The 10,550-nt window shown below is 36.1% G+C and overlaps 2 protein-coding genes across 2 annotated transcripts; both read right to left on the reverse strand.

Annotated features, from left to right (window-relative positions):
* Positions 1 to 1,970: 1,970 nt before the first annotated feature.
* On the reverse strand, positions 1,971 to 6,293 carry LOC120355637 (gastrula zinc finger protein XlCGF57.1-like; the record flags this gene model as incomplete). Its single annotated transcript, XM_039444245.1, has 1 exon — positions 1,971 to 6,293. A coding segment is annotated over one exon (1,647 nt), but the record flags the coding sequence as incomplete, so codon positions are not given.
* A 166-nt stretch (positions 6,294 to 6,459) lies between these two features.
* On the reverse strand, positions 6,460 to 7,670 carry LOC120355639 (gastrula zinc finger protein XlCGF8.2DB-like). The gene is made up of 2 exons (XM_039444250.1): positions 6,716 to 7,670; positions 6,460 to 6,467 (listed from the first exon to the last, which is right to left on the reverse strand). The coding sequence occupies exons 1-2, from the start codon at positions 7,668 to 7,670 to the stop codon at positions 6,460 to 6,462; spliced, it is 963 nt and encodes a 320-aa protein (XP_039300184.1).
* Positions 7,671 to 10,550: the final 2,880 nt, after the last annotated feature.

A 10,550-nucleotide genomic window follows, 5' to 3' on the forward strand; every position in this document is an offset into this window, starting at 1 on the left:
GAATAGCCTACATACAGAGTGGTAACTCGGCTAGTATCCTGTCTCAAAAATCCGCCATCTTGTAAGAAAGCTAGAGTATCAAATATCATCTTCAGGTTTTAAAAATAAATTTGAAATAAACGTTCAACTGAAAGTTTTTAAAAATAAATTTCAAATAAGCATTCATAAATAATATTCACTGTATTATTTATATGAGAGTGCTGTATGTTCAAAAACATTATATTATAAACATGTAATGTGATATGGTACATTATTGTAAAGAGAATACTTTTCTTCAATGAATAAACTTGCTACATTTTTAAGTAAACTACTTTTATTAATACTAGTAGTTCTGCAAACAGTAGACCTCGCTCATGAATACAACTTTCAATCTAATGAGAAGGGCCAGTAAATTAAGTACAGAATATTGTGAAGATTTAGCCATGTCATCTATTATTTTCTCCATTGAAAGTGCTAGAGACACTGTTTGAAGGGACACTGGACTTATCAAGGAGGTTCCTTTATATCAAATACATACAAATTTTACCTTTTAAATGAAAAAGACTAAGAAATTGTCAAAAAACACAGATTCATTGATACTTAGAAAGACCGGTTTCAGTTTTATCAGAGATTGACAATGGTGTAATCACCAAAACCGGTCTTTCTAAGTATCAATAAATATGTGGTTTTATGACAATGTCTTAGTCTTTTTCATTCAATATGAGTAATTACTACAATATCAACTTCTCAACTACACAGAAAGAAAAACAAAATTAACCTTTATACCTTTACATAGGTACAAATTTCTTTCTACAACTGCAGTACATATTGGACTCCAATACAATAAAGATTTTTTTCAAATAATTTATCCAATTAATTTGATAAATCAATTTAATAATTATAATATGATGATTCAATTTTATTATTCTATCTAATCATAATAATTTATTTTATAATGATATATTATTAGAATCAGATAAAACAATTAGTATCCTCTGCAAAAAAAGTTGGTAAGAACGAGATTTGAACCTGGGTCCCACAGTGACCAACTTGGTCACCATGTGCTCATAACAATAGATGCGAAAAAGTATGAACATGAATTGCTGTATCTTCAAAGACACATCCTTTCTGGATTGAGGTTAGTTTACAGTGTTTTTTTTTTAATTACAAAAAACCACATGTCTTATCAAAAATCGTTACACATACATTTCTGTGCCTTGTTTCAAAGAACTTGCATACCAGATTTCATCCAAATCAGACAATAACTGCGGTACAAACAAACAAACAGACAAAAGCCAATCCAGTCGAAACTAAGACCTCAGCTTTGGTCAATAAATAAAATAATATCATTAAAATAGATAAACTTTTCCAAGTTTTAATTTCTCCAGGTGTTTTGGAAGGAATAATTCAAATTAGAAAATACTAATGCCTTGCTAAATTTTAAATAAGGTACAGTGGTTTATTATTTAAGATTTTTTTCAAAAAGATCTGATGGAACAGTAGCTGTGATATATGTTCCAAAAGGAATGCCTGATTTGACTGTTTTTACATTGGGCTAGTAAAAAATTATAAAAAGGTTGAATGGGACATCAATTTAATTCAATTTCATTGCATTACAACCTGTAAACCTAGCCTAACCCCTACCATAGCTATGAATTTCCATCTTAGCTAATAATATTATAGGCAGTGTGATGTCACATCTTTTCTCAGCTTACACAAATTGAACAGTTGCCATTCAAAACCTATCCTAATACAAACAATTGACCTTGGAACGAGGCTCAGTATTTTTAGTGATATCAAATCACTGTTGTTTCCCTTTTTGTACTACATGATGTATAAATCAAATATCGCAACCACCCAGGCATATGGACAAGATTACAAGTTGAAGAAAAAAACATAAAACACATTCAATTAATGAGTTGGAGATCACTGTTAAGCCCTGCACACACACATCGATTTTTGTTTGTTCCATATTTTGCCGTCCTTATCAATTCCATTAGATCAATTTCCATTTAGATTAAACAAATGATATTTTTCAAGTTCCATTTAATCTTATATAATTCATAAGGACGGCAAAATATCGTACAAACAAAAATCGATATGTGTGTGTGCAGGGCTTTTCATTGAATTCTCAATTCACAGATTGCCAGGTAATCCATTGGAATGTGAAGTTCAAATCAATGAGCTGCTATCATCTGGTGCTACCAATCTGTAGGGGGTTGCTCTGGATCAGGGACTGACTTGATCATCTCATGTTGAATCTTTTCAAAGGAATTGAATTCAAAGCAATGTTGAGGCTCAGCAGAGTGCTAGATAGAGAAGAGGTGATTCTGGCCTATCATTGCTGCTATGAGTCACTGCTGTACTCATGTAGGTCTTCAAAGAAAAATGAATTTTGAAAGTCCCCGGTTTCCGAAACCTGAATCACCTGGCAATCTTTACTTTTGGGTTGTGATAAGTTATTGATAGTATTAAAAGAATAATCCAATGATTGAAAAATCGAAGTTATTCCTTTTAATTAACAAGAGTAACTATACAATACATTTTGAAATTGTTATATTTCATGTTGCAATCATTAATAATATGATACTATAAAAACATGTAACTTATAATTATAATACTACCTAACATAATATAATATGGAACTTAATAATAATTCAGTTGCAAAGTGATTGGACAATGAGTGCAGATATTCGTCAATACAATAGAATATTCAGGAATGTTGTTAAACTGAAGCAGCACCATAGTATCATGAAAGGAACCCAATATTATTAGTCAAAAAGTTTTCAAATATCTGCTTCCATGATATAAGAAATACCCAAATTCTGAATCCATTTGATAAAAGAGTTAAATACTGACTAGTGGAGAAGTGGGATAACATTTTCAACAATGACATATTTTTGTGATATGGTGGTTAGTTTTAGATGGCCTCCACATTTTTTTTTTTGTAGCCATTAATTTTGATCTGTGTAATTTATGTGAGTTTTTTAATCCTGATTTTTATTAAAGTTTTTGTAATATTTTGAATGTACCGAACATCAATATCATGTATCTGTTAAATTACCCATGCCAATAAATTATAAATGATTGATTGGAAAATGTTGAATACTTACATTCTTAAATACCTACATATTACCCAGTAAATCAAGACTAATTTTTCTGAATTAAGAGAATTCATCTTGATAGCAAGAAGCAGGGTTTCACCAATGACAATATCATACTCAGAAATATACAGGAAGTGTGAGCTCCATGAGTGTTCCTAGACCTGGGCAAGGATGGTGGAACCAGGTTGAGGCCAACTATAGTGAGGTTCATGTTATAATGGCAGTGGAGAAAGATAGCGGAACAGCATTGCCAATTCTCTGCCTTGTCACTGTCTTCTATGAAGGCTAGCTGATACTGGTATATCTGATGTAATATTAACTGTTCATTCTTGTTTAGAGTGATCAATTATATTTTATTCCTCGGGAAAATATATTTGCTAAAGATTAAATACTAAATTTTCATAACTATTGAGAATGAATATTTTGTTAATTGATCATATTTCTACATTGTTAGAAAATTATCTGGAAATGTTGCAGAGCTAGAAAATGATAGCCCTTTCTGCTTTGATGAATGATACACAGGGTAAGCAACACCAATGTTAATCAAATACTGCCATTATAACGTGGACCTCACTATAGGAGAGCTATTGAGGGAGAAGCAGACGATCAAGCTGCATGACATTGAGTTGATGGTGGGGGAAAATATCAACGTGATACTATATTTATCAAATGACTTGATAATTATTGTGGATGATGACCATGTGAGCAGGTAATGCTTGTGAGTAGGTAATGGAAAGTGCAAGGTTGATTTCATAAGGCTGGCCACTAACGGTAAGACATGCATGATTCAAATATTGTCATAGATTGTTGTGTCATCACAGGGAAAGGCTTTCAGCAAGTTTTTTGAGGTTAGATTTTTCTATATCCAAATAAATGTGGTTTATTTTTTCTTTGCTGCACTATTTAAGTTTGAATAATTAATTTATTAAAAAACAGGTTAGGTGACCTGTTGCCACCCGTAGGGGTCCCTAAGAGGACGAACCGAACACCACTTGATCTGGAGGCAAACCGGAATCAGCCACAAAGGCTCATTTGAGGTCCGGAAGACACCTGGACCATTTCTGATGAGTTTTGACCTGTTGCTATGCACTACAAGGACAGTGATGACTGCCACTACTCTCCCACCACTCCTAGCAACTCCCTTTCCCTCCAGGTAGTGCAAAAGCATGGCCTATCACCTCTCAGAAAGGAGAGAATTTCAGTCTTGTGAGATGACAACCGTGGTGTATCTGGAGGACACCGAACACCGCGGGGAGCCCAGCCGTCCCCAAAAGGCCGCTCCAACCACCGGCCGGCACACACCACACTGAGAGCAGCATCCCCAACTCTGCCCCTCCCCAGACGCCAGCCCAGGGTGACCCTGGCAATTTGAATAGAGTCAAGGTGTGGGCCAATACTCAGAACCTCAAATAATGTTGTTTGAAGCCTTTAGCTGTGATGACACAACAATGAATGGTGACATGAGTGTACACACATGTTCAACACACTTGTCCTGTTATTAGTGACCACTCTAAGAAACACAGTAAAATAAATTTGAATGAGTACATGTAAAGTCACAAATTTTCAGCTAGTAGTTGTTTCTCCTTTATGTGTTCTTATATGTCTCTTCAAAGTACCAGATTGAGCACATTTATAGTCACAATACTTGCAGCTGAAAGGTGTTTCTCCTGTGTGTGTTCTGATATGTGATTTCAAATTACCTGACTGAGCACATTTAAAGTCACAAAACTCGCAGCTGAAAGGTGTTTCTCCTGTATGTGTTCGAATATGTGATTTCAAAGCACTTGATTGAGCACATTTATAGTCACAATACTCGCAGCTGAAAGGTGTTTCTCCTGTGTGTGTTCTGATATGTGATTTCAAATTACCTGACTGAGCACATTTAAAGTCACAAAACTCGCAGCTGAAAGGTGTTTCTCCTGTATGTGTTCTGATATGTGATTTCAAAGCACTTGATTGAGCACATTTATAGTCACAAAAGTCGCAGCTGAAAGGTGTTTCTCCTGTGTGTGTTCTGATATGTGATTTCAAAGCACTTGATTGAGCACATTTATAGTCACAATACTTGCAGCTGAAAGGTGTTTCTCCTGTATGTGTTCTGATATGTGATTTCAAAGCACTTGATTGAGCACATTTATAGTCACATAACTCACAACTGAAAGGCTTTTCCCCAGTGTGTTTTCTCATGTGTCTCTTCAAATTACCAGATAGAGCACATTTATAGTCACAATACTTGCAGCTGAAAGGTGTTTCTCCTGTATGTGTTCTGATATGTGATTTCAAAGCACTTGATTGAGCACATTTATAGTCACAATACTCGCAGCTGAAAGGTGTTTCTCCTGTGTGTGTTCTGATATGTGATTTCAAAGCACTTGATTGAGCACATTTATAGTCACATAACTCACAACTGAAAGGTGTTTCTCCTGTATGTGTTCTGATATGTGATTTCAAATTACCTGACTGAGCACATTTAAAGTCACAAAACTCGCAGCTGAAAGGTGTTTCTCCTGTATGTGTTCTGATATGTGATTTCAAAGCACTTGATTGAGCACATTTATAGTCACAATACTCGCAGCTGAAAGGTGTTTCTCCTGTATGTGTTCTGATATGTGATTTCAAAGCACTTGATTGAGCACATTTATAGTCACATAACTCACAACTGAAAGGCTTTTCCCCAGTGTGTTTTCTCATGTGTCTCTTCAAATTACCAGATAGAGCACATTTATAGTCACAATACTTGCAGCTGAAAGGTGTTTCTCCTGTATGTGTTCTGATATGTGATTTCAAAGCACTTGATTGAGCACATTTATAGTCACAAAAGTCGCAGCTGAAAGGTGTTTCTCCTGTGTGTGTTCTGATATGTGATTTCAAAGCACTTGATTGAGCACATTTATAGTCACAATACTTGCAGCTGAAAGGTGTTTCTCCTGTATGTGTTCTGATATGTGTTTTCAAAGCACTTGATTGAGCACATTTATAGTCACATAACTCACAACTGAAAGGCTTTTCCCCAGTGTGTTTTCTCATGTGTCTCTTCAAATTACCAGATAGAGCACATTTATAGTCACAATACTTGCAGCTGAAAGGTGTTTCTCCTGTATGTGTTCTGATATGTGATTTCAAAGCACTTGATTGAGCACATTTATAGTCACAATACTCGCAGCTGAAAGGTGTTTCTCCTGTGTGTGTTCTGATATGTGATTTCAAAGCACTTGATTGAGCACATTTATAGTCACAATACTTGCAGCTGAAAGGTGTTTCTCCTGTATGTGTTCTGATATGTGATTTCAAAGCACTTGATTGAGCACATTTATAGTCACAAAAGTCGCAGCTGAAAGGTGTTTCTCCTGTGTGTGTTCTGATATGTGATTTCAAATTACCTGACTGAGCACATTTAAAGTCACAAAACTCGCAGCTGAAAGGTGTTTCTCCTGTATGTGTTCTGATATGTGATTTCAAAGCACTTGATTGAGCACATTTATAGTCACAAAAGTCGCAGCTGAAAGGTGTTTCTCCTGTGTGTGTTCTGATATGTGATATCAAAGCACTTGATTGAGCACATTTATAGTCACAAAAGTCGCAGCTGAAAGGTGTTTCTCCTGTGTGTGTTCTGATATGTGATATCAAAGCACTTGATTGAGCACATTTATAGTCACAATACTTGCAGCTGAAAGGTGTTTCTCCTGTATGTGTTCTGATATGTGATTTCAAATTACCTGACTGAGCACATTTAAAGTCACAAAACTCGCAGCTGAAAGGTGTTTCTCCTGTATGTGTTCTGATATGTGATTTCAAAGCACTTGATTGAGCACATTTATAGTCACAAAAGTCGCAGCTGAAAGGTGTTTCTCCTGTATGTGTTCTGATATGTGATTTCAAAGCACTTGATTGAGCACATTTATAGTCACAATACTTGCAGCTGAAAGGTGTTTCTCCTGTATGTGTTCTGATATGTGATTTCAAATTACCTGACTGAGCACATTTAAAGTCACAAAACTCGCAGCTGAAAGGTGTTTCTCCTGTATGTGTTCTGATATGTGATTTCAAAGCACTTGATTGAGCACATTTATAGTCACAATACTTGCAGCTGAAAGGTGTTTCTCCTGTATGTGTTCTGATATGTGATTTCAAAGCACTTGATTGAGCACATTTATAGTCACAATACTTGCAGCTGAAAGGTGTTTCTCCTGTATGTGTTCTGATATGTGATTTCAAATTACCTGACTGAGCACATTTAAAGTCACAAAACTCGCAGCTGAAAGGTGTTTCTCCTGTATGTGTTCTGATATGTGATTTCAAAGCACTTGATTGAGCACATTTATAGTCACAATACTTGCAGCTGAAAGGTGTTTCTCCTGTATGTGTTCTGATATGTGATTTCAAAGCACTTGATTGAGCACATTTATAGTCACAATACTCGCAGCTGAAAGGTGTTTCTCCTGTATGTGTTCTGATATGTGATTTCAAATTACCTGACTGAGCACATTTAAAGTCACAAAACTCGCAGCTGAAAGGTGCTGGCTCGAGGCTGAGAGGCGTTAAGCATGGAGTACCACAGGGCTCGGTTTTGGGCCCTCTGTTGTTCATATTACTCATGAACGACTTCTCAAGCAGTCAGGGGGACAACACCACCTTGATTGCCAGAGGTGTCACTGTGGAACAGGCAAAGGAGGAGTCTGCCAGACTCTTAGAAGTAGCTAAGTTGTGGTTTCTTGCCAACAAGCTCAAATTAAATGATGATAAAACAAACATCTTGGTTTGCTCATTGAAAAGACAGCCAGTCGTATCGGATCCAGTAAAACTATTAGGACTCTGGTTGGATGAGCGATTGAGCTGGAATCATCATGTGAATCAAGTATGCAGGAAATTGTCTAGAGTGCTGTACCTCCTTCGTAAGCTGAGATGTGTGGTGGATCAGAGAAGTCTTGTCATGGCCTATCATTCGCTGTTTCACAGCCATATCATCTATGGATTGCTCCTGTGTGGTCACGCACCAGCTGTCCACGATGTGCTGCTACTGCAAAAGAAGGCTCTGAGAATAGTGACATTTTCCAGCTTCAGGGATCACTGCAGGCTACTATTTAGGGATCTTGGGATACTCACAGTGTACAGTCAATATGTATTGTGCTCGCTTATGTATATCAAGAAGAACCTGGTGCAGTTTCAAAAAAGGTGTGATGTACACAGCCACAATATGCGACATGCCACTAGACTGGAGGTGCCCCGGAGCCGACTGGCGGGGAATTACAATAGCTTTCCTTCGCAGGCAATAAGATTTTTTAACAGCCTTCCTAGACCAATTCAGGAAACACGGAACTCTTGGTTCTATACCACTTTGAAAAATAAACTCCTGGAAAAGCCACTCTACTCACTACAGGAGTTTTACAGTGAACCTCTTTTTGGGAGTCAATCACCTCCACAGCGTGAATGACCATGTAGGTTATTTTTATTGAGAATTCCGACACTGCCTATCTGGAAACCCCAGTCATTGGCAACGACCAAATATAAATTATGCAAAGTAAATTTTTATAACTTATCTTGGAACTTTTGAAATGAGAAATTAACAAAAATAATAAAACTTACTGAATACTCAATAACATTTTGAGAATTCAATATGGTAGTGACCAGTCAAGCCCATGTCTAGAGCAGACTGCACACAGAGAAATTAGTAGCAGCTGGTAACTACTAGCAGAAATGTGGAATTAGAAATTTCATTTAAATGTTCATGACATTTCTAATCCCACTTTCACATAGTATGTAGCTAGAGGATGCCACTAATGTATCTGTGAGCAGCATGCTTACTGAACATGGAATTGGAAATGCCATCTTCATATTCGAGTTCCGGACATTTCCAATTCCACATTCCCGCAACAACTATTGTCCCTGTGTGCAGGCTGCTAATACTGTAAGTGGTCCTAAAATGTAGCTTTTCAAATGGAGTCTTTCCGTTTTTCTATAGTATTGACAAGTAGAAAGATGATAGGATTCAACGAAGAAAAACAATTATTTGATTGAATCTTTATACATAGCTCTCACCAGTCAGATGACTGAAGTTAGCTCCAATGTTGGTCTACCCATCTACTGTATAAACAATGCGCATGAATGCAAATGCAAGCTTGGTTATGCATGACCACTAAGCGTGCAGATACTTACTTTCCATGTCCAAGATCACCATTAAGCTATTATTATTTTATCTATTTCCTACTAATATTTAGCTACCTGAAGGGCTTTGTCATTGCATTTGAGGAGGTCGTCATAAGAGCAGTTAAGTGTGCAGATGAAAACTAGACGAATATCAAACTCAGCAAGTATTAGTGCTCAGTATTAAAATATGGGTTGTAGTAGTTGATGTTTGTTTATTTATGTTTGTTAGAATAGCAACGAATATATTCAAGAATGCATTCCTTAAAGAATGGACCTTTTTCTATAGTTCCCATTGAATTCTTACTCTACAGTTTTATAAGATCCATGAAAGGCGATCAATAAAAATATTTAATAATATTATAAAGAATATTGCGACTGAATTAATATTTCAACTAATTTCATTATATACTATCAACAGTAGAAAAGTTGAAAAAAATTGGATTCATTTTATCATAAAGCTGTAGTCAGTAAATTTCAAGGTGGATTGTTCAACAATACATGCCTGCTGAGTAGCTGTATCACTACGTGCAGCTCCAATCCAACTGTCATCAAAAGGACTTTCCTGTTTCTCAACTTTAACCTGGAACAAAGAGACAACAAAAATTAACTTGAATCCTTTACAGTAGAATCATGATGAAACGCATTTTCTATTTTGAGATATCTATTTTAGATACTCTAGTAATATACTGCACTTGACAATTAATCCTTTGTCAATTGATCAGGTAACACACTGATGATGAGTGTTTTCAAAGCTTGAAATCCCCATGGATCGAATAATGGTGTTTTTGCTGCTACATAACGGAGCTCTCAAGCAACAGACCCCCATTTTACACATTGCATGAGAGAGTACAGAGTACTGGACTGTAGATGAGTGGACAGGATGTAGGTTGCCTTTGCCTATACCAGACAGGCAGCACTGTAAATTTGCAGGTATTCAATCAATCAATCTTAATTGTTTTCATCAAACATTACAAATGTAATTATCCTGGTATACTATCAGGACATCTATAAAATTCAACCACTATCAAGTGATGTCATCTAACAATAAAGTCTCTCCCACATCAACCAATGAGCAAATGGACTGCAATGTAATGACATATTACATCAGTAATCGACGTTCAATTGTGTTTAATTCAATATAGATGTACTTACATCCAATTCAAGGATTTAAAAATCTCACAATTTACCCCACTTTGAAAATATTTACATTCATTAGTTTCTCTAAAATGATTAGTTTTTCAACATTAATGAAAATAATTGTAGAAAACAATATTAGTTTCCTTGACTGGAGAGGCAAATGTTTCACATACAACACCAACACAT

Source organism: Nilaparvata lugens, unplaced genomic scaffold, assembly GCF_014356525.2.
Source record: "Nilaparvata lugens isolate BPH unplaced genomic scaffold, ASM1435652v1 scaffold3821, whole genome shotgun sequence".
In the NCBI taxonomy this organism is placed as follows: Eukaryota; Metazoa; Arthropoda; class Insecta; order Hemiptera; family Delphacidae; genus Nilaparvata; species Nilaparvata lugens.